The following is a 25,203-nucleotide window of genomic DNA, read 5'->3' on the forward strand; positions in this document are numbered from 1 at the left end:
ACAGTAAGAAACAGTATTAGAGCCAGTTACCAGTGAAATGAGACTGACAAAGGAGCTTGAGTGGTGGAAACCTGGGGGCAGGGGGGAAAGGGTATGTAAAACACTTTTTATAATTGTTACAAGGTCCCTGTAAAGAAAAATCTTAGTTTTAATTTTGTTTTAAGGTAAATCACTAGCGTTAGTGCTAAGATGACCTCGTCAACATATACTGATGCAGACTGCTTGCTACTGAAATGGATACACATCTGGGCTGGATGGTAGGATCTGAATATATATCTATTTGTCTTTCTCTTTCTCTGTCTTTCATACACACAAACATGCACAAATTCACTTGATAAGAGACCAGGAGTATCAAATAGACGTATCGGAAGATTCATGTACAACATAAATCAAAGTCATCTGGAAATCTCTGCTGATTTTCTTGCCACATGCAAAATATGTGAAGCTATTTGGTAACTGCATGATTTAGTGGTTAATACATGGCTCTGCTGTTTGACTGTGAAGCCAGATTTTTCAACTCTGTCCTCATGACACAAGTTAGATGCAAATTATCACTTCTCACATTTTTGTTCTCAGCATCATGAACAAGGAATATATTCATTTGCCACCTTAAATAAATTAACTTATCCTACCTCTGCAGGGAAGATATTTTCTCTTGGAGAACAGCAGACTGTATGACAGTTTATTCACATTACAAAGGCTGTAGGACATCTAAGACAAGAATGCCAAGTCATGAAGTCCCTGCTTCATAGATTTCATAGATTTCATAGACATTAGGGCTGGAAGGGACCTCGGGAGATCATCGAGTCCAGCCCCCTGCCCAAAGGGCAGGAAGTCAGCTGGGGTCATAGGATCCCAGCAAGATAAGCATCCAATTTACTCTTGAAGGTGTTCAATGTAGGTGCTTGAACCACCTCCGCTGGCAGACTGTTCCAGACCTTGGGGGCTCGGACAGTAAAGAAATTCTTCCTTATGTCCAGCCTGAAACGGTCTTGCAGGAGTTTGTGACCGTTCGACCTCGTCATCCCTTGGGGCGCTCTGGTGAACAGACGTTCCCCCAGATCCTGGTGGTCACCCCTGATAAACTTATAGGTGGCCATCAGATCACCCCTGAGCCTGTGCTTTTCCAGGCTAAAGAGTCCCGTGTCTCTCAGCCTGTCACCAAATGCCCTCATGGCAACTATGTGGGTACAACTAAACAGCAACTATGCAAGAGAAAAAATATTAAGGACGGAGATATACACACACCATAAGGAGCACATTTCTCACAGAACAACCACTCCATCTCTGACCTCACTATCCTTGTGCTCAAGAGAAATCTACCCAACCCCTTTAAAAGGCGAACTTGGGAACAAAAATTCATAACCTAGGTGAACACTCAGCACCAAGGACTAAACATTGATATTGGTTTATGGCTTATTATAATTTATCCAATTCCTGAATACTTTCCAAACAAGGAAAGTGAACTTGATGGCTCTCATCCCCTCTTGATAGGCTTGATCTCCCAGTACACAGCTTCTTTTTTTTCTAATTGTGTGTCTGCTACATCTGATAATTTCTTTCAACCCCTCCCCTATGCTGTGCTTAACTTACTGTGCCTAGTTTCCTATAATCAGAGAGGTGAGGAAGAATGTTTTACATTAAAAAATGTGTCTAACTTTATCCCACCTACATAGTTGGTCCAGTAAAAGATATTGCTGTAAGAAATCCTTGCCTCTTGCATAATTTCTGGCCAGTTATGCTACAACATCACTTTTATACTGTCATACAAAACACAACAGATAAGAAGGCAGTTCTCCTGAGGGCTGTGATTTAAATTGCGCTATTGGCACTGACTCCCTTTGTGGTCTTGGGCAAGTCACTTAAGGCCTGATATTTATTAATATTCACTCATGTTGAATAATATCCTAGTCAAGAACCAGTCCTCAGGATTGCAAATCTTACTGCTTGCAGAGTGAGATATTAATCAATGTTAGGCTGGCAGAAGCAGATCTTTTACTTGATCTCCATTCATCTGTACAAAAGAAGAATGGTAATTCCTTGTATGAGTCTGGGTCTGGGGTGGATTCAAGGAGGCAGTTGATCTGGGTGCACACAGCAGAGTCACTCCTGCCTCCCTCCAGTCATAAGATGCAGCTGTGCAGGCTGCCAGGCTCAGCAGGGGACAGCAGCAGTAGCAGTGATGTGCAGGTTCCTCTTTTCAGTGCCTGCTCCTTGGGGAGCAGAGAAGGAGTGGCTTTGGGCTTCCCTCCTCCCCACCCCACAAGGTGATCCAGTCAGGCAACAGTATGGGGAGGGTTGGGGCTCCCTGCCCCATTCCCTAATGTGCCCTGTCGACCTGGGGGCTCTAACCACACCTTGTTTCTAACCGCCTATGGGCTGAGAGGTGGTGTTCTGCACCTCCCATTTAGTTAATACTGGATTTGCCTATGGTCTGCGTATGTTTGTCTGAAACACTGTGCTCTCTTAGCTGATACTGTTCCTGACTAAAAGAGACTAAATTGATTCTCCTGGCTCACTGAGGCAGATGACTTAAAAGATTGCCTTGATAAAAAGAAAACAGGAGTGATTTTTCTGAGAGGACATAGAGGGTAAGCAGAGCAGTCCTGAAGGAGTAAACCTGTGAGCAACTGAGAATATTTGAATAACCAATATTGTATTGTTGATTAATAAAGAGGTGAATTAATATATTTCAGTCTAAAAGAAACTCCATGCTAAAGGACACCCATCCAAAGCTTTTGAGTCCTGCATTTAAATTCCAAAAATATAAAGCCAACCAAGATAGCAGTACATCATCTTTGCTCACTCTATTACATATGATTTTATCACCAGACATTAGGTAATCCATAAAGATTAAAACCCACACCAATTTTTTATCAGACAGACTGCCAGATTCATTTTTACCCTGTGCTTGAGCTGCAGGCCAGATTCTGGACTCAACTCAGTTTTGCACTGGTCTGAGGACACAAAAAAGTTAAAAGCCAATGGTTTTCTCACCCGTCTTCTGTAACTTTCTTCCCTTTGTATGGCAATTATTCAGAGATTAAGACCTGATCTAATGACAAGCCTAAGAGGAAGGGGAAGCATCCTGATAGATTGGCAAGGCCGGCCTGCCAATATGGTCTCTTGGGGCTGTAAACAACCATTCAGCCCTAAGCAACACCAGAAATTGATTTTTATCCTCAACTGACTCTAGGTCTGTATAAAGGCTAGTTAAAGCCTTTTTGCTTCCCTGTGGTACTGACAGAGTCCAAGATCCTTCTTTACCATAACTTATTTCTTCTACATTGCTGAGATATTGATGCTCAACACTGCTCTGGCTTCATCCCCTATCTGGTTACTTTTTAGTTACTCCCTGCATATTCTCTCTCATGCTGGTATCTCAAGACAGCAAAATGTCACTATTAAAATCTCCAAAACTACTGCAGTGTCCTGCTTTAAGTCCCTCCTTACCTTGTCCTGACATCTACAAGAAACTTGGCTGTAACCGGGCATCTGGTGTGCTGCTATCACCATCTAGCCTGCTGATTAGAACTTGTGCTCTCCTCATCTGTTTGCTGTAACCACCCTTTGTTTTTGACAGACTTACAGAGGACCCTCTGTGCTGTATATCTGTGCAGTAGTTAGCGCATATAACCCCTGATTCATGAATAAGGCCCTTAGATGTTGCCATAATACAAACAATAAATATTAATAATAGGATCTGAGATGATGTGTTTACAGCAAGCTGTGAAAGGCACCTGCTCACACAATTAATTAGTTCAGAGGCATCATGAGCTTCAGGTAATATGTATAGATAACCTTGAACATGTGAAGCACTCCCTCAGTTTTGGTATTATTCTCTCTCTCATTTCATTAAAGCAATGTTTATATAAGTGCAACTGAAAACTGCATACAAAAGCCATTAGGTTGTTGGTTGTAGCCAAGTTGGTCTAAGGACATAGGCAGACAAGGTTCTTTGGGTAGAAGTGATATCTTTTATTAGATAATTTTAGAATTATATAACATTTTTGTATCTTTTATTAGATAATATTAAAATCTGTTACCAGATTTAATATTAGACTTGAGGTAGTGGCACTTAATTCATAAATGCTTGAACAAGAATAGACCATTCTCTGAAGAGAGCATTTATTGAGCATGAGCACAACAATTCTCAGCTTCAAGCATATGACAAAGATCATAAGAAAACTTCACCTAAGCTAAAACACAGCCCAGTAAGACACAGTGACAACACACACAACTTAGCCTAATTTAAAATGCAATATAATAAACCAAAAAGACAACAGAAAGATTTTGCATGAGTCTTATGCAGTCCCAAGGGCAAAGGGTCTCCTTACAGCCAGGGATTCAGGTAGTCCTTCTGGGGAATCCGCAGGTATTCTTAGGTTTCACAGACCTTATCTCTGCTTGGATTTTTATAGGCAAATCTGCACCTCCCTCTCTTTCTTGGGTGCTTTGACCATAGTCATATATAGCATGCCTGTCATGCCACACCTAACATACATACAGTGTATTCCAGTCTCTCACCTCCAACAAATTACAGGTTCTGCTTTGAAATGTGTATGTAGTCCTCTGCTTTCGTTGGTCACAACAGCCTAAGCAGTCTGGGACCCTCCCCTGCTCCCTTAGCTCTGTCTCCAACATACACATGTGATGATTGTGCCAGGTCTTTGCCAACAATCTCCTCCCTGATGGCTCTCCTTGAGGAGCCACCACTCTTATTTTTAGGCTTGGGTACAGTAGAGAGTTGAGTCCTATCCAACTCCATGCCTAGTGGGTTGCAGCGACCAGTGTAGCAACTGGTTGTTCTTCTTGATTTGCTTTCACCATCCTCATCCACTCTTGTGCCAGCCTCCATTATGACTGTTACCATCTCATGGCGCGGGTCTGGTATTGAGTGTTTATACAAAACCCTTGTTACTTTTAAGGACTATCCAATTTTACATTTTACATAATCCAAGTTTTGTTTTAGGGTGTCTGTTATTAACAAAATATCTTACATATTTTGAATAGCCACGTTCCAATATTCATATTTGCAGTGAGCAGCAACTTATTCTACAAGAACTTGGACAGAATGGGAGCATCCTCTGGAATAAAGGACACATTTTTCTAAGAGTCATTGATTTCAATGGAATTACGCATCTAAATACTTTTGAATATCTGGACCAAAGACACCATACCAGTTAAAGATATCAAACTCTGGCCCTAAAACTCATTTGCTGATATCTATTATTCTGACAGGAGAAAGGTTAAAAATGGCACTGGCAAATTAAGCACTATTTTGGTCTTATGCATTAGTTACATCCTCATTTATCTTTGTCAAAACCAGAATAATTTCAAAACGTGGTATGCCTGACTCAGCCGGGGAGGGACAGGGGAAATAAATGACTCATGTGAAACTTTTTTATTAGCTCCATTCCCTGTTTCTTACCAGCACCAAGAGACATGGAAAACTGACAAATCTCCACGTACTTTACAGAAGAGCCTGTAAGTAACTTTTTAGGGTTGTGTTTCTAAAAGTGATGTTAGATGTGGAAAATCAATTAATTGCTGTTGGTAGTGATTGAGTACTGATACTGAAATTAGAGTTAGTGATTTGCAGAAGTTGAGGATCTGTCATAAATGGTAGCAACACGATTCATTTATATGCTCTTTCATGAACATATGCGGTAGGACTGTACATTTATATTTGAGTCAAAATGCAAGTTACCTTTGGGGTTTTCCAACAATTAACAGCCCAGCAAAGTCTCACATATGTCCTTGGAGTTAAGCCATATGTAAGAGCATGAGACCATCTATTCTTAATATTGTCAATAGCAATGTTTACACTACAAAAATTGATTCCCCCCACCCCCTACCGTCCATTAACAGAAAGATTTCTAATCTGCCCAATGGCAAAATCACCTTCTGAGCATCTAAATCAGTCAAGTATCAGACATGCTTACAATGGGGAAATGTACAGGACTAAAGAATAAAGGAAATCCATAATGTCTTACAATGTTTATTATCATCACTGGGTCAAATACATAGAAAAAAAGCTTTATGCTTTTTTTATTGAACTCATTCAAATACTTCTTTTTTGTCTATCTAGCTGTATTTATATTACACAGTTTTCTTTGTATTTCCATGCTTTTCTATTTTAGTTCCTTATTTATAGCCTTAAGATTATGCATTTTAAATTTCTTTCCATTTGCCGTTATCCACCCCAAGTAGGCTTATAATATATGAGGAATATATTATATGTCAAAGGTCTGACTGAAGTCTGTGGTATATTTCCATTAACTTCACTGGATTTTGGGGTCAAGTTCTAATTTCTCTGAGAAATAGCTCACTTAACAAGCAAACAGAAAGAAGTTTTTTCCGACTTCTCTATATTTCATTTTTTTTTCTCTCCATGAAACATCCCTGTATTTCCTGGTGGTACTCCAAGAAAGTAAAATGATTCTCATTGTCCAACCCATGAAATAAAACTATTCTTTTATAGCTGAAATGGCTATAAAATAATACTTTGGTCTGGATTCCCATCTCCAGTCTTTTCCCCTACTATTCTGTCTTCTATGTGCATCTTATTGACTTAAAAGAAGAAAAATGCAGACAATGTAAATACAAAATATAAATGTAGTCTATGATGTAATACTGCAGTGCAAAAGAGACTTTAGTACTAAATGGGATCTCATATAAACAAATAGCCTACATTATTCCTTGGAGTTGTAATAAAATGGGCATTGTGTGAAAATATAAGAACGGAACAAAGATTTATAATTCAGACATTAAAATTGTGAATAATCATAAAATCATAGAAAACTAATGTTGAAAGGGACCTCGGGAGGTCATCTAGTCCAACCTTCTCTTCAAAGCAGTACCATCCACAACTAGATCATGCCAGCCAAAGCTTTGTCTAGCCAGGTCTTAAAAACCTCCAAGGATGGAGCTTCCACCACCTCTCTGGGTAACCTGTTCCAGTGCTTCATTACCCTCCTAGTGAGAAAGTTTTTCTCAATATCTAACCTAAATTTCCCTTGCCTCACCTTGAGACCATTTCTCCTTGTTCTGTCATCTGTCACCACTGAAAACAGTATAGCTCCATCCTCTTTTGAACCCCACTTCAAATAGTTGAAAGCTGCTATTAAATCCCACCTCAGTCTTCTCTTCTGCCAACTAAATAAACCCAGTTGCCTCAGACTCTTCTCAGAAGTCATGTGCCCCAGCCCCTGAACCATTTTTATTGCCCTGTACTAGACTCTCTCTGATTTGTCCACATCCTTTTTGTAGTGGGAGGCCCAAAACTGGACACACTACTCCAGATGTGTCCTCACCAAGGTAATAATCATCTCAAATCCTTGCCAATACTAGATTTTCTATTGAAATAATAGCAGTGCAGACTGGATTGATTATATGGGCACATAGCAGAGGGGGATATTGCAAGCTGGCATTACAGCATTACATAGTATTTTTTCAATAGTATCACATAGGTCATGTATAGATCAGGTAGAACTGCAACACAGGTTTAGCTTGAGTTAGGACAGTGCCAAATGAAATAAGGACTTCAGAATTTGAACCTGTGCACTTACAAGATGCAGTCATGCCTTTTGAATATACTGGCTTATTCATAGTTTGACTTATGATTTGTATTAGACAATCCAAATATTTTGTGGAGACTAATTTACATTATCTGGCAAATTCCATTAATTATCTCGCTGTGCATTTTTATGACACACAATTCTTCATGCTCCTTTCAAGGTGAAAGTTGGTAAATAAAAAGGTTATGATGAACTCAGAGCAGGGTAGGGAAGCTGTATATCACCAATACAGTACTCACCACAACCTGCACATAGCAGAGTAAAAGTGTTTACAAATATTTCCAGACATGTTTCTATTCGAACGTGACATATAATAGCTAAAGGGGGACAGAATGCAAGAAGCATGCCCTTGGACCTGCAGTCCTCCAGAGAAAGTTGGGGGGTCCTGGACCAGTGGTAAAGCTAGTATTTCTGTGAGGTGGAAGTTTGTTGTTGCTCAGGATCCTGTAGCAGCCAGTGAAGGTGGGCTGTAACAAGTAAGTACATCAAACAAGGTTGTTAGAACTGCTGCTAGCAGAGGATGCACCGCTGCAGTGGAGAAACTGTCTTTGGACTTCTGGTATTGTGCAGCCATTTCTCACTGAGCTCCAGTAACAGCAGCCAGCGTCTGCAGATTGCAATCTAGTCCATTCAAAATTCCTTTCACATGATTCCTGTCTTCCACGTAGGAATGGAATTAGAATAACCATGCTGCTCTTAAAGCACATAGTCCTTACATCTATTGGGCCTCCCAGAGAGAAGCTGTAAAAACATAGCACAGTTTTTAAGTATTTTGCATCAAATCCCCACTGGCAAAACTCACGTAAAGAATTCATCACCATAGTTAATTTTCCCAGCACCAAAAGAGGTAGATGATAACTATAATTCCTATTATAAACAGATACATTAGAAGGAGAAACTGAGGCACAGACAGACTGAGGCCATGTCTATATTGCATCTTGTGAGGTCCCTTCCAGCCCTAATGTCTATAGAATCTATGAAATTCTTGCCAAGCCTAAGTGAGTACTCCTGCTCCTTGCCTATTCAAGCCCAGCCATTAGGGAAGGGGTCCTGACCTGCTGGGATGCGTGCTCAGGATCCCACTAAGCTTTGTCTAAAGTCTAACTGCTGAATTTGGCCATGCACATAGTACAAGTGAGTGAAACTTGTTTCCTGGCATCAGTCATAGGCTTGGCAGAGAGGCAGTAGAGACACGGCATGCATGTCTTGCATCTGGCAGAAGAAGAATCAGGCTCACCATCAGGATTAGAATCAAGATTTCCTACTTTTGCTCCAACCATGAGATCCCATCTCTCTTAACAATCTAAAGATGTAAAACAAAAAGACATCTAATGGGCAAACTGCTTTCCAGCACTGATCTCTCTGCTCCATGTATAATATTAATAGTTCCCTACATTTGTATGAATCCAGAACAAGCATACTCTTTCACTGACAACGCCCCAAACCCAAGGCTGGTGCAAAAATGCAAGTGAATCTCCTTTGCCTGGCAAAGTACTCTGACACTAGGGACCACAGAGGAAAGGGGGAGATTCTTTGTTTCAGACTGCAGTGGAAATAAAAGGCTTGTTCTTTACAACCTCTCACTTCTCCCTGCTCCCTCCCACCCAACAGTGCATTTGCACCTGACAACATTAACAGAGCTTCACTGATTTACATTTTCAATATTCAAAGTTCCAGAAAGCTCTGAAGATTTACCACTTATTTTAAGGACTTAATCATTTTCTTTAGCCGAACCATTTAACACTGATCTGTTTCTAATTCTGAACAAAGGTGTCATTTTGTAGCCCCAAGGACAATCAGTTGCTTAAAGGAGTGAATTGCTGGTGCAGTTCCAAATAAAATTTGGCTTCCAAACCTTTTTTATTTAAAAGTGTCCAGTGTTCACTCTCTATAGAAATCTTGCAATATTGAGGAACTGCTGCCATTGATAACTGTTTATTTTTTTAGCAGGGTAATAGAAGAGTAACACAAATAGCTTCTGAGCACTTGGGATTCAGTTGATGATCTCAACCATGTAATTTTGGACCTATTGGCTAAGTACAGACAGTAAAAAAGCCCAAGGCTGAATTGGCTCAGTCTTTGCAGATTAGTCTAAGCTGCAAAAATTAAACTGAGAAACAACTGGACAGGCATTCACTTTTAGTTCAGGAAATGTAGCTACATACTTGCAGCGGCTTAGACCACAAGCTGGGGGCCACTACAGCACCGCTCTCAGGTGCACAGCCAGCATGGGCTGCGTGTTTGCTTTCTCTTCCCGCTGCCCCCAGGGTCTCTGGGATTTGAAGTCCAGAAACACAGCTGCAGAACTCCGTAGAGTTGCTCATCACTTCCTCTTCCTGCTTCCAGTTACCTCTGGGATTTGTAGTCCACAGTGACAGTCAGTAGTAGGCTTAACCCCGCCCCCCCGTCCCATACCCTGCCCTCTACCCCACCCCCTCTCTGTTGGAGCAGACAGCCCAGCTCAGGGCTAGAAGCCATGCTGGAGGACTGTGATTTAACTTGAAGCAGGAAGGGGTCTGGGACAGAAGTTTCATAAACCAATTTCACCCAAATCAGTTAAGTCTGTTACTACCTGAGATTCAGCCAGGTTTATGTTAAACCACTTTCAGCCATTTTGAACTGGTTTGTGTGTACTGAACCTTTGTTCTGTTACAGGTTTAAACCAGTTTCTAATCACTTAAACCAGTTTATGTGTAACTTATGTCCACAGCCATTCTGAACAGAATTGGTAAGGCTGAGCTACACGGCTTCAGAAAGCACTTGGGAAGGTATTGTGAAGAAACCCTTTTCAAACTTCTCAGATTGAAGGCAAGCATACAGACTTTCTGAGCAACTGTGGAAAGGAGGATCTGATTGTTGATTGCTCCTTGATCTGCTCACCAACTATCCAAGCAAACTTCAGGGACAATCTGCCCCCTAATTGCTGAACTGTGGAATTATCAATTTTGTAACTCTTAGCAACAGCAGAGCCTTCCTAGAAATTGGACACTCAGCATTTATTTTCAAGGTTTATGCACGGTCTTTAAGCCACCACTATTCAGACGCTGTGCTTTTCTTGTGCTGGCAGCTTTATTTTATATGTCTCTATTTGTCTTTCCCTCTATCTGTCTTTTCTAAAGAACTTGCCTCATCCGGTTGATCTTGTCTGAGAATCCTTCCAACTTCCTGTGCACATACTGTCACCTACATATTTAAATAGTAACATCAACATTAATAAATAGCAGTGCAAGAGAGTGAACGGGAAATCAGAAAAATGGGATTACAAATTATGCTTGTATAAAGTGGCAGAGTTAACACTGCGAGAGAAACCGTAATATTTGTTGTTATCTTAATAACCACTTGCCTTAAATGTTGCATTAACATGAGATTTTTTTAGCATGTCATTTCTCTAATAGTTCCTTAAAGAACCAAAATCCTGAGCTTTTTCAGTATGTAGGGGCAGAGCCTCAATTGGTATATAGTCTGATGAAGTAAATTTGAGTTTACCAGTAGAGTTTGTAATCCCGGGTTATGGTTCTGTTTGTGTTGCTGAATTCATAAATCTCACCCGCTTTGTTATTTATTTATCTATCTATTAGATTTATATCCAGCCCCAGTAGAGCTTATAACAAACTCTTGCATGGGAATTGGATTGTAGTAGTCCTCTAGTACTTTAGACCCCAATCTTAACAGGTATGTGAAAGTAATGAAATGTCTTTCGATAATTCACTGACATGGCCTCTACCCCCTGAAGACCCCAGACTACTTTGCGAATGTGAATTTATAACACTTATCCTATAAGGTAGATATTGTAAATAGCAGTTGCTATTATACTCGTTTTACAAATGGATAAATGGAGCTATTGTATGTAAATGACTACCCCAGGGTCCCAAAGGGTGTGATGCTGCTACCCCAGGCACAGCAACTCCTGATATTCTACATGCTACAGAAGTTAATGTCCATGAGAGCACTCAGCAGCCTTTAGGATAAGCTCAACACCGGGAAGTTTCAGGCCCAGAGTGAGCCAGTGGCAGAAGCAACCATAGGAGACGAAGACTGAAACACTGCTGGAATCATCCCCTTGCTAGAATTACTTTCAGCTCTTACTTGATGCAAAATTGGTAATGCTAAAACCAAATCAGTAACAATAAAGAGAGGAAGAGGAAAACAGTAAAATAAATGCTAAGTGAACTCATAAAATCAAGTGCCAGTAAAATACTGTAAGTATATAAAATACTAGTCTAATTACTGATATCCTGCTGTGTTCCAGCTAAAAAATAGACAATGTAATATCTTCCAGTGGTATTTGTACAGACAAGAGCTTCCTATTACAAGACAAAATTGCAATAGTTTATTTTATGTAATTGGTATCTGATTTATCATAAGATGTTAAAGCACTAATATGCATATAACTTAGTTCTGTACTTGTTGATAATTCTTAATGTAGAGAACATATTGTAAAAGATGGGGAAGGAAAGTATTTTTCCCCAGCAAACAGTAAATCCTGCTTTAATGGTAAACAAATGCACACACACAGTGTCACAGAGGAAATAAGATTGTAATAGGTGAGCATGAACCTCCAAGGGCAACTATGTATAAGACTCAGTGTGTACTCAGACCAGTACTCTTTAATATATTCATAAGCAATCTGGATTCAGGTGTCAGAATTGGACTGGCTAAGTTCACGGACAACACCAAATTATGGAGAAGCGCAATCACTCTAGCACATAGGCTGGGGATTCAGGCCAACCTGGACAGGCTTGCAACATGGGTGGATCGAAACCTGATGACATTCAACATGGAGAAATGCAAGGTGCTCCACATTGGGAGAAAGAACCCACATCATACCTATAGGCTCGGCAGTACTACACTGACTTGCACCACAACTGAAAGAGACTTGAGGGTCGTGATTGACCACAAGATGAGTATGAGCCACCAGTGTGATGCAGCATCCAGCAAAGCAAATAAAACTCTGGCTTGCATCTACCGATGCATCTCAAGCAAGACCCAAGATGTCATCCTCCCAACTTACTCAACCTTGGTGAGGCCGCAGTTGGAGTACTGCATCCAGTCCTGGGCTCCACAGTTTTAAAAGGGTGTGGAGAAGCTTGAGAGAGTCCAGAGGAAAGCCACATGCATAATCAGAGGTCAAGAGAGCAGGCCACATGAGGAGAGGCTGAGAGGCATGGGACTTTTCAGCCTGGAGAACCGTAGGCTCAGGGAGGGACTTGGTGGTAGCCAATAAGTACATCAGGATCTGAGGGAATGCCTGTTCACCAGAGCGCCCCAAGGGATGACAAGGTCCAGTAGTCACAAACTGCTACAAGACTGTTTTAGAATGGACATAAGAAAAATCTTCTTTACCATCCTAGTCTCCAGAGTCTAGGATAGAGTCCCCTCAGAGGTGGTGCAAGCACCTGTTCTGGAAACATTCAAAAAGTGTTTGGATGATTATCTTGCTAGGTTCATCTGACCACAGCTGACTCCCTGCCCTTTGGGCAGGGGCCTGGATCCAATGATCTTGTGAGGTCCCTTCCAGCCCTAATGTCTATGAACACTATTATATCTATGTAGCTATCCCAAGAAAGAATTACGCCTTTGAAAAGGGCAGTTCCTCATATACAGTTGTTCAGCATGGAGGGACAAGGTGAGGTGTACATTGGTACTGATTCAGCTGTATTGACTGGTATACTGGTGGGGAGAGAACCATGGTTCAATTCACTCCATTGCTCACATTAGGAAGCAGGACATTTCTGTCCTTCTTTCACGTTATCTTGAACTATTGTCCAGCAGCTGTACAGAGAAAGGAGCACAGAAATATCTGTTCTCTCTTTCCCTTTTTATATACACGCGCGCGCGCGCTCCAGTTCAGAAGCTCTCTGGCTATCTTCCCTCCAATCTGAGTTCTACATCCAGAAGATTAGACCTTCATGTGAGAATCAGACCTGTGGGAAAAAGGATTATTGATCAATCAATCAAATGCACATTATGAATCAATTGCAACTAACTGGGACTAATGGCAGGTTTGTCTTCCTTTATTTCCAGTTTGAGCCATCAGAGGATCACTGTGGCTTTAAGAAGAAAATGAGAAGTTTTGCCTCACTAACTCAGCATGTTTGGGGACTTTTCACATCAGAGAGGCAGCCTGGCTGGAAGAAGCTGTTACAGCTTTTTGCAGTTTGCTGTACAGCTAGCTTCATCTCAAGCAGTTTCTTGTTTCTTGGCTTGTATTCGTCCCTAACAAATTTTCCTTTGGTTACCTTAGCAATTGTTGCATCTGTCTGGATTGCCCTTTCTATTGCATTGTTTTCTTCCAAGTGTGTGCGTTGCTTTGCAGCCTTGTTTGTTCTTTCTTGTGGGCTGCGTGAAGGTAGAAATGCTCTTCTTACTGCTGGCACAGGCATAGTGGCAGCTGGCCACATCCAAAGTATTTTTCACAACATAAAAGTACTGGCAGACAGTATAACTTGCAATATAGAAGCTGAGCATTTTGCCTTGATAAAACACTATGTTGAAGCCATCCAATGGATTTATAATCAGCTCAAATTTTCAAATAACCCTTTTAAAGATATAGTGTCACTGAGTGATGAATTCAACACCTTTTATATCATTTCTGATGAAGGTTTCAAACTGAGGCTAAATACCACCAAACAACAAATCCAAAGTGTTACTAGCTATATATCTTCTATCCTGGCAATACAGCCCTACATAAGCCAGAGACTGCTTCCTTTAATGGGATTTATTCTAATTGTTCTTGGTACATACCTCTTCATCAGAAAATTTGTGAGCACTCAGAGTGCAAAGTTTAAGAATATTTATATCACAAAGCGGTTCATTGAATTTGACGAGCAGCAAAAGAATCAACAAAAGCCATCTGTGCTTCCACTCAATAAAAAAGAAAGGAAGGTGTATTTAACCATCCCATCCCTCAGCCTAACACAGAAGGAAAAGAAAAACATAGGATGTTTTTTTCTCCCTGTGTTTACTAATCTTTGTATCTGGGCTCTGTTTGCAGCAATAGATTATATGCTTTATTGGCTAATTTTTTCAGTGAGCAAGCATCTTCAAGAATTACCAGAGATGGAAGTTCATTTGAAAGTCTATTACCAAGTAAGTTCCTTGCTTATAATATCATTTTCATATATTGCCCATAAATGTTAATATAGAAAAACTTCCCCTGATTTCAATGGTTGCTTGATTGGGTCTATAGCTAGCATACCTCCAGTTATTTCGTGTCAGAAAAAGCATTATGATCTATCTAAAAAGGTATTTCTAGTAGGGCTGTTGTTATAGTCCCTCCATAGCAAATACAGTCATTCAAATAACATTGCTATATAGGACCAGACAATTATCTGCTTTTTGGGGGGTTCATCATATTTCAATCAAAAGTGATACAGAAGGGATACCATTATCAGACATTCAATACAGTGCTTTATCCTGGTGAAAGTGCACAGAGAGATATGACTATCATTACTTGCCAAAGAGATGGTGCCTATGGTTTGGAGTTCCACGCAGACTTTTCTGATTAAAGCTTAACCCTGGAAGTCTGTCAGTTATGATGTCTTTGTTGGACACCACGTTTATAGTTTAAAATAACACCAGGAAAGTGACAGAGGGCATGTCTTGGTGTTAGCCGAATTGCACAAAGATTACACCATTTAAAGCAACACCATAGCACACAGATGTTAAAACAATCTTACTCACTTCCAATTTTCCACTGGTATATTGTGCAATAATATTTATGTATATATACAATGCAGCTTCCCTCATAAGTGAAACAGAAAGACAATCTCGTTACTTTTTAAATGATCATTCCTTGTACAGGAAGGATTTCCATCAATAAGAACAGCCCAGTCAGTCACAGTAAGCTAAAGTAAAGTGCCTCAGACAGAATCAGTCCAAAGACCAAGTTCCAGGTCTTAGCTTCCACAAGGAATTTGTAATCCCACTCTGCTTCTGTTCATAACAGTTCCCCCTTCTTAGCTTGCTCCACTTGAACAGAATTATCATAAGCTACCTAGTAGCAAGTTACCATGGGCATCATTTAATGCTTAATTAGAGATTTCTGCAAGTGTAGTGTATTAAAAGAAGATGTCTTAGGGGAGAGACTGATATCAAATAATATTTCAAAATAGGACCCAGCATTTGGACACAACAGGAAGCCACATTTGTTTCTCTAGAGATCAGACTTAGATGAGAAATGTGGTTTTCTGCTTAGTAGGAGCTTTATGATGACTGGAATTTATTTTTAAAGATAGGAAGATTCCTGCTCTTCTGTGTCTTGGGGACAATTATGAACTCTATTCCATTTTGATTTACCTATAGGAATAACATTCCTAGTTATTAATTAACTAGTTGCACACTAGTAGCTTCTTTGTTAGGAAGAAATCTCTACCTAAATGTTCTAGAGTTTTCTAATATTTCACATTATAACTGTGTGAAATGGATATTCTTGGACTCACCCTTTTATCATCAAGTTCCAAAACAAAGCCCCTGATCTCTCAAGTTGCTCCATGGAATTAGATCCTTATGTCTGTGTTGAGTCAGGTAGACTTAAATGAGGCCTTGTAGGAGGTCTGTCTACCTAGGGTATGTCACAGCATCAGGGCCTGAAATGCCTCTATGAAATGCCCCTTGGTATCTCAGGTATCTAAACATTTCAAAGGGATTATAAGATTATTCCTGCAGGGTGGCACATGTTTCTTCTTGTGTTAATTTCTTGCTACTTAACAAGTGCATTTCCTATTACTTCCTCTTAGAGTTGATTATGCTGAGCACTCATTTTCCCCCAAAAAGTTAATTTATCCCAGGAGCAATTATAAAAATCCCAGGTGTTCTGGAGAGCAAGGTTCTTAAGATGAGTAATGTATCTAGCACTAGGCTTCCAATTACAACCAAACAGAAATATAGTGTTTGATTTGGGAAGGAGAGTTTCCTCCACTCTCTCATGGATGAGATAGTTCACTTCAGTAAATAAAATTAAAATGATGGCCCCTTGATAAAGGAAGTAGAGAAGAAATTCAACTTCAAATCTCAGAGATGACTCAATTCAAATTCATTCCTTCTGACCTCCTGAGGGAGGTGTCTGTGTCTTTCCTGTAAGAATCTCTCCACTGGAGATTTGTGGCTCTATTTCAGGAAGACAGCTTCCTGAAATAGAGGCCATGGACGGACAAGACTTGCCCTGGAGTAATTTACATTGGTTTAATATGCTGAAACAAACTACATCAGATTAGTATTGGACAGAAATGTAGTTATCCCAGAGTAGTAGCCTTTAGGAAATGGCTACTCGGAGATGGATTCAGACAGATGAAACCCAAATCAATAGTTTTTCCCCTGATTCTTTTTGGGATAATTCTCCACTCAATTAGACAACTTTACTTCAGTTTAGGGGCTGAGTTATCTATTTGTTATAGTTTTTCCCCTAAGGCAGCACTTTCTAACAAGGTGATACTGCTCAATAGCTCCCTGCTCACCCAGGGATGTGGCACACTTTAGTTCAAATCCTTCCTTTTGCCTGCCTTAAATTTATCTCTCTCACCTCCAGGGAGCATGCCCTAGTCATCATATTGTAGACTATTCTAGGCTCAGGTACATTCATTTCTTCATGTTGAAGCTCTTCTGCTTTGGATATAATAAATACATTTTCACTGAGCCAAAGAGAGAAAGCAGGGAAAGCACACAGTAAGTCCCAACCTTTTAGCTAGGGTATTCAGCATAAAAGAGCTATAGCAGCTCAGATCTTCATAGCAAGCATTGGGGGCGGGGGGGATCTCCAATCCCTCATCTCCACTGAGACAGGCACCTTGCCTGAAAGAGTTGGCTCCAGACAATACCTACTGTTCATTTGGACTCATAGCAACTCAAACAGGGGTCTGTGTGAGATCCTAGCCATCCAAAGATAGGGCCTGGGAATCCTTCCTAACCTATTCTGTGTCTAAGCAAAGATGTCTGACACCTTTTTAACTTCTGAACATCCCTAAAGAAAGCATTCTCTATAGTGATTTTCATGTTATCACCTGCCCCAACCAGGAGAGTGTCCTTTCTGAAGGGTGCTCCCAACCTCTGAGCAGAGGGCTCCACTGGGGGCAACCCAGTCATCTCAGTAGGTGGCAGCTTGTACCCACACAAAGGCCCCTTGGGGGATGTTCCCTACAAGATCAGTAGGGTCTGTAGGAATGATGGGAGGGCTCCCTCAAGCATTGTGTATGAGGATGTTGCTCTGCCTTGGGTCTTTCTGGGGGTGGCTAACCTCTCAGACTTCCCAAACAGTGGGCTTTGTGCCCCATATGCCCCTGTTATTTTTCCATGTAGCTGCTTGCATCCCCCTCTACAGCAGTACAAGCAGCAGGCTCTGTGCCCCTTTCCTTTCCCCACATCACTTCAGGAGAATACGTCGGTGAGGTTCCAAGGGGATGGGGTTACTAGGAGACGATTCCCTTTATGTAACCCTAAGCCATCTTCTTCCTATCAATGTAAAGGAGGATCTCTGTTAACTTCAAAAAGCTTTTAACTGGAGCTGGTCAGGGCATTTCTAGCACAATGTTCTTTTTTATTCCTTTGGAAATTGTATTTTCAACAAAAACAAAATATTTGGGGGGAAATCCAAATAAAACACTTTGGGCAGGTATTCCACAAATTCAAACATTTAATTGCGGTCAAATTGAATTAAAATATTTCATTTTGGGTCAGTTCAACATTACTGTAAATCAGGGGTGTCAAAAAAATGGTCTGTGACCAGATCCAACCCATGGAGCCATGTCACTGGCCCACAGGGCTCCTAGAGGGGTTGGGAATTCAGGGGCAGAGGCCCACTGGGGCATGTGTTGGTGGTGTGGGGTGAGTGATGGCTATGTTAATCCCCATGCCCTGCTACTTGAGGTGTCTGAATCTGACCTGTTAGGAGCCGCAGGGTCCAGATCCAGCTCAGGGGGTCAAACCAGATTGACACTCCTGCTCTATTACTTCTTGATTGCTCTGGTGCTGCATGGGACTTATATTTTGCCTGCTTCATGACCACATTTTCATTATTGGCTCTCTTTGGCCTAACTACATTTCCAGAATACGCTGCTGAACCAGTGCAGTGCATCATACCTAGACAGGTTACAAGGGTGGGCGGACGAGAATAGGATGGGTTTCAACACAGACAAGTGCAAGGTGATGCACCTCAGGAGGAACAACTGGCACCTTACCTACAGGTTAGGGAACTCCCCTCTTGTCAGCACAGAGGTGGAAAGGGATCTGGGGGTCATCATTGACTCCAAGATGAACATGGGCCGGCAGTGTGGAGAGGCAGTCAGGAAGGCCAACCACACCTTGTCATGAATCCACAGATGCATCTCGAGCAGGTCCAAAGAGGTGATCCTCCCCCTCTATGTGGCACTGGTCAGGCCGCAACTGGAGTACTGTGTCCAGTTCTGGGCACCACACTTCAAGAGGGATGTTGACAGCATGGAGAGGGTCCAGAGGAGGGCCACTCGTATGATCAGGGGACAGCAGGGCAGGCCCTATGAGGAGAGGCTACGGGACCTGAACCTGTTCAGCCTCCACAAGAGAAGGCTGGGGTGGGGATCTTGTGGCCTGTTATAAACTAGTCGGGGGGGATCAGCAGGCACTGGGGGAGTCCCTGTTCCCCCGAGCACCGCCAGGAGTGACCAGGAATAACGGTCACAAGCTGGCAGAGGGTAGATTTAGGCTAGATATCAGGAGGCGCTACTTCACAGTCAGGGCAGCTAGGGGCTGGAACCAGCTTCCAAGAGAAGTGGTGCTAGCTCCTACCCTGGGGGTGTTTAAGAGGAGGTTAGATGAACATCTTGCTGGCATTGTTTGACCCCAGTACTCTTTCCTGCCATGGCAGGCGGTCGGACTTGATGATCTACTCAGGTCCCTTCCGACCCTAGAAACTATGAAACTATAGGCTTCCCATGATAATAATACATCACTGAAATGTAGTCTGTGTGGGAGGCCTGGGCAGCAGAGGTGAGAAGGGAGATGAGGTACCTGAAATACCATTTTTTGAGAGTTGGGGGAAGTTCAGGTAAATGCATTCTAGTACTGAACTGAGCTGAAATACAACATTTCTTCATTTCATTAGAACTTTTCATTTCTGAAAAGTCAATATTTGACTTAAACTTCAAAATATCTAAATTTCCCATGAGACAGAAAGTTGAATTTTTGCCCAGTTCTACTTATAACAGGCAACTCAGCAGTTCTGACCCTTAATAATGGGCCAAGCTACACATACACAGTGATCCAGAGGGGCCCAAGTTACAATCAGCAGAGAGTAGGAGGCTCTCGAGACACATTTTCTGAGGGATGTTGTCATCTAATTACCGTACAGTTTTCTCAAATATCTGAAACAACCCCGGCTCCTAGTAGATTCAAATCCCAGCAGCAAAATTCCAGCCTTTATCTAAAAAGTTTCATGTCTGGGGAATTTGGGTCTTTCCCTTGGTTCAAGTGCCTGAGATGGGGCTGTCCACATTAAAAAAACACCCCTGCTTACACTGGATGCAAGAGTTGTCCATTTCAGAGATGCAAACCAAAAACTGGATAGGAAGAATGAACTATGCAGTCTCAGGAGAGATTTATTCCAAGCAAAGGGTTGTACATTCTGGCCCATTTTTGAACCCATATTTGATACTGAATCTCTACACTACCTCAATTATATGTTGACTTACTTCATATGTATATTTCCTCCACTCCTCTTAATTCTAGAATGAACTCCATTGGAGAGTTCTAAAAACAGGAAAAAAGGTTAGTACAGAAGCAGAGAAAGTAATTTCTAAGGAAAATGTATGCATCAAATTATGTCTTCAGTTACAGTAATGTAAATCTGGACAAAGGAGCATATAATTTAGTCTAGAAACCAACAAAAAGTCTTTAAATATCTGAAGAATGTAAAAGGAGAAGAAAAATCAGCAAGCATGAGGTGGGAAAACTTAAAAATAAATAAAATCACCAATATCAAGAGAGAGTTTCTGATAGCATGCGTCCCAAGTTTGTGGGACTTTGTCCCCAAAGAGTAGTACAAATCCTATTACTTAGCACATCTCAAAAAACCCCTCAAGGGTTCAACATACATACAGTTATGATGAATCCTGCGTTGACACAGAAAGGACTAGATCATTAATAGAGCATTTGTATATCACAAATGTAATTCTGCTTATCTGAAGTGCAAACACAATTTTTTTAAAACTATGTTTTGTATTTCTCCCATGCAGAAAAATGAGGACAATTTCATTATCAATAAAGGAAAAGTCATTCAAAATAATTTTCATTTGAAGATTCCTCTGTTTAAACATGACTGCAGTCCTAAACCAGAGTTTTCTCTGCTCTCAACATGGATCCAGATTGGAGTCATCACCTTTTTCTTGATCATATTTGGATTATTCTCCAGTATCTTGGTTCAGCTTAAAGTACTTGTGTCAAGTTCATTCTATCCCAACATAGAGATGACAAGGATCCATTACCTGCATTCAAAATTACTGAGATATAGAGAAAAGCCTCCACAGAAAAATGTGAAAAGGAAATTTAACTCATTTGCTCAAACGGTAAGCCATAAATACTATGAAAAAACAAATCTTTCTCCACAGGTAGCTGCAGGATTCAGATCTGGGTTCAGATGATAACTTTGCCAAAGTCCAGATGGTTTAGTCTTCCCACTTTTTGTTTGTCCTGAAGAACAAACAAGTTCAAATCTTTCTAGTAGGCAAATTATCTCTGTCCCCAATTCAGAGATAATTTGCCTGCCAGAAAGATATGAACAGAGTTATGTCAGCTGTTTTCTTCTCCACATATCACACACAAATCACATAAGCCCCAATCCTGTGGCCAGGTGGGGAGGACCCCACATGGACAACAGGATCAGGTCCTTAGATTGTCAAAACATGCCAAAGCTCAAGGCATATCTATGAAAGTCCACCTTAAAATATGTAGGGGGTAGTGGTCTATTGGGGCACCTATACATGTGCCTGATGCCTGCTTCAAGACATATTAATTAGCACACATTGGAGCAGACTTGATTAATTGAACAAACTTTAGTTAAAGCAGCACTGCCACAATCTTGAAGCACAGAATGCTGAATACATGAGACGCTGTGGGTGCTTTAATTAGATTTAAGGTGCTGGGTGACTGTGTTGTTGAAAGACTGGTACTCAGTTGGAATCTGATCCATTTTTCTGTCTTCTTAGCTCCAGTTCTGGTTCCCGATATTCAAGGCAATGGGGACAATCAGGAAGAAAGAAAAAGACATGATAAATGAAAACAAGGTTTGAAAGAGGCCACATAACTCTTTGGATAAGCTCAAGGTTTTTTGTGCAGCAGGTCCCTGCATATTGTACCTGTACTGCTCCTGCTTTTAAAAATATTTCTGTAAAGTACTGTCAGTTAATTTCCATATTATATTTAAATGTTAAAGAAGTAAACATAGCTCTCACAGGACAGCAGCCTACAGTTGTTTGGCAATGCTAGGAAGTTGCAAGCAAGCAATACGAAATAGCACTTGAGATTTCCTGGCAACGTCTGGCACTTGTGCAATCCTTTAGGGCCTGATACTCATTAATTTTGTGGCCATGGTACACCACTCTGGGAGTCTTGCTCTGTAATTATCACACTGACTCTGTGGCCCTTTTAACAGATGAGCATAAAGTCATTTCACTGTACATGAAAACTTCAAATCAATCAAACTCATTAATCATGGGTTTAACTTTAAGCATGTGAGGTTCCCTCTGAAATTATTGGCACTACTACTTATGAGGTTGCATAGGTGACCTGAATCCTGGCATTTCCTAACTTAAAAGTGCTTCACTTTGCATCCTGTGGTCTTTTAATACAGCTCCTTGCCTGAAAACAAAAACAAATGAGCTAGGGGGGAAAGAAACCCAGAAATTGCATCATGTTGATACCAGTTAATCAGAAAGGGATGAGACATGTGCTAGTAGGTTTCACTTGTTAATAGCAAAGGTTGGTGAAGCCTAAGGAGTCTTGTTTTTCTATTCTTGGTTCTAGAAGTAAGTGTGTGAAGTCAGCCCACACTTGACCCCTTCTGCTCAATCCCCTATAATCTTTTTCCAAATCCAAGCTTCTCATCCCATCCCCAGACTCCTTGCCTCAAAGCCCTCAGCACTTGTTTTCAGTCCTAGTTTCCCTCTCTGGCCTCTATCCAACCCCAGGGCCCATCATTCAGGAGGTGTCAGCAGTCAGTAAGACCAGTACCTACAACTGTGGTGAAGCAGGGAACTTGGCAAACACAGGAAGGGGATTGTTCATAATAGACTGAGATATAGTCTGTTATGAACATGAGACACATTACTGCAAAGTAGAGCGAACTACCGTGCGTTAAATGTCGCTGTCTGTGTGTAGACCCTTACTGTGCAGTACTGTGCTCTACTTGGCAATTAAATTGTTACCTACATTACATGCCTTACTGTGCAGTAACTACTTGGCACTTAATTTGCTAATAATATTTGGATTATTCTCCAGTATCCTAATTCAGCCAGGTAACAAATTACCTGCTGAGTAGTTACTGCATAGTAAGGCACATGTAGATGGCCGACCAAGAGCTAATTTGCTACTGGTCAGCTGGGCAGCAGGCAGCAGGACATTACTCCCTACCCCTGGGAGCTCCCTGCTGTTGGGACGGGCTCCAGTGGCTGAGCCCAGGTGGGGACTATGTCCCCCTGCAACAGCATCAGGGAGTTCAGAGATTAGCAGGAATGAAGGAGATAATAATGAACCATAAAGTCAGTTGACTGTCTTGGCACTGCCTGAATACCTGAATAGAAATTCTGCTGCCCCTCCCAGAGAGCTGGTTTTAAAACTTGGGTGGAACAGGAATCGAAGAGGAGTGCTATTGCACCACTGCACTCATCCACACATCCTGGATGCACCCCCAGACACAGAGATGTGTATGGTTTAACAAACTCACTCCAGAACTATGAATGGAACACATGGCATATACGGCCCAGTGCATGCGTTGAGCCAGACGCCGTTTTCTCCCTCTCGGCTACAGGGGAAAAGCAGCTAAACACAATTACTCTGAAATGTTTGTGTAAACCCCAGTCTGTCATTGACACAAATGTCCCCAGTGTAAAGTAATAAAGATTTATTTAAAGTTTCCAGTATTGAATGTCTGCAGTTACTTTCCACTTAAATGAATATGAAGCTACTCTCTACAATACTTGCATTAGATTGCCAAAGGCAAGTTGCAACTGTTGCAATGAGATATTGCTGTTCTAGCCTGTTCTGACTAGGTTAAGCCCATGTGAAAAGGTTTGAATAAATGTACCAGCTACACCACGCCATGCAGATTGTCATCCCCTCCTCCCCACCAAGGATTTTATGAGTCAGCATGAAAGTAGCGCAAAGCAGTATAGAGAAGTAAATCTGAACAGAATTAGTCATCATCAACTACTCACAATCTGATGCAGAATGCTGCGTGGAACTACCTCCTCAAGGCAAGTGGAAAATACAGAACAAGTTTGAAGTTTGACATACACTTTAAGCCATTATTACTAAATGCTTTCAATATCTTAGATCTCTTGTTATTTTTTTTAAAAGAGTAAAGCATCAAGCTAAGTGTCCCTTGGTCCTTTGAGTTCCTGTCTCTACCCACTCAATGTGAGAACAATTTAATCCTCTGTAGATGTCGATGGCATGGTGGACTAGTGACAGCCTTTTGCCTCTAGAAATATGCATTCTTGATCACGAGAGTAAGCTGCAGAAGGGACAGACTGAATAAAATCTATTCTTCACATGCTGTGGCTGCAACAACCACCCTTATTAATACTGCAGTAACTCTAGCTACCTTAAGGGCCCCATGTACTGTTGAGATGCCCTTCTACTTAAGCTAATAGTATATTGGACCTTGAAGTCCAGGTGGGGAAAGAGGAGAGGTAATATAGCTGGAGGAAAGTAAGAGAGTCATCAGAAGATCTATCTGCTACTTACCGCAATTCTGTCAGAGATGCTGCGCTCCAGGTAGGATTCAGTCACTTCTCTCATTGGCATGCTTGACATAATATAAGCATCAGTCACTGGAGCTGCATCTCTTTAATATCTCTGCTTGACTTCTACATCCCGTATATCAAGCCATTGATGGAAGGTAACTAACAAGTTCTTTTTCAGGTTTTTAGGGAGCAAAAGGAAGGTGCAGGGTAGCATAGGACCCTACAGGACAAACTAGAGCAATTGGTGACCAGGGGGGGAACACACGAAGCTGAGCTCTTCAATGAGTTCTTTGCATCTGTATTCCTAGACACAAACCAAGACAAATCTCCCAATTGGACTGTAGATAGACACAGGAGGGACACCAGCCCACCAACTGTTAGCACAGGCTTAGCGAAGGGGCACTCGGAGGGGCAGGATGTGTTCAAATCAGCAGGCCCAGATGAACTTCATTCAAGGGTGCTGAAGGAATTGGCTAGTGGCATAGTAGAGCCATTGGCACGGCTGTTTGAGCACTAATGGTGTTCTGGTCAGGTCCCAGAGGACTGGAAAAGGGCCAATGCAGTCCCTATTTTCAGGAAGGGGAGGAGGGAGGAACCGGGAAACATTAGGCCAGTTTGTCTCACCTCTATCCTTGGGAAAACTCTGGAAAAAATCAGTAAGGATCACATTTGTGGGAGCCCAGCAGGGGAAATAA

The 25,203-nt window shown here is 41.4% G+C and overlaps 1 protein-coding gene across 1 annotated transcript; it reads left to right on the forward strand.

The window, feature by feature from the left end:
• Positions 1-13,626: 13,626 nt before the first annotated feature.
• DCSTAMP (dendrocyte expressed seven transmembrane protein) lies at positions 13,627-23,641 on the forward strand. The gene is made up of 3 exons (XM_090037364.1): positions 13,627-14,669; positions 20,783-21,112; positions 21,752-23,641. Exons 1-3 carry the CDS (start codon positions 13,644-13,646, stop codon positions 21,833-21,835), a joined length of 1,440 nt encoding a protein of 479 aa, XP_089893490.1. The 5' UTR covers positions 13,627-13,643; the 3' UTR covers positions 21,836-23,641.
• The last annotated feature ends 1,562 nt before the right edge of the window (positions 23,642-25,203 follow it).

This window comes from Crocodylus siamensis, chromosome 3, assembly GCF_052110815.1.
Source record: "Crocodylus siamensis isolate JL-2025a chromosome 3, ASM5211081v1, whole genome shotgun sequence".
NCBI lineage: Eukaryota > Metazoa > Chordata > Crocodylia > Crocodylidae > Crocodylus > Crocodylus siamensis.

Coding starts and splice junctions, on each gene's coding strand:
- DCSTAMP (XM_090037364.1), top strand. CDS start 13,644: ATGAGAAGTTTTGCCTCACTAACTCAGCATGTTTGGGGACTTTTCACA. Junction 14,670..20,782: donor ATTTGAAAGTCTATTACCAA/GTAAGTTCCTTG, acceptor TCTCCCATGCAG/AAAAATGAGGACAATTTCAT. Junction 21,113..21,751: donor TTAACTCATTTGCTCAAACG/GTAAGCCATAAA, acceptor CTGTCTTCTTAG/CTCCAGTTCTGGTTCCCGAT.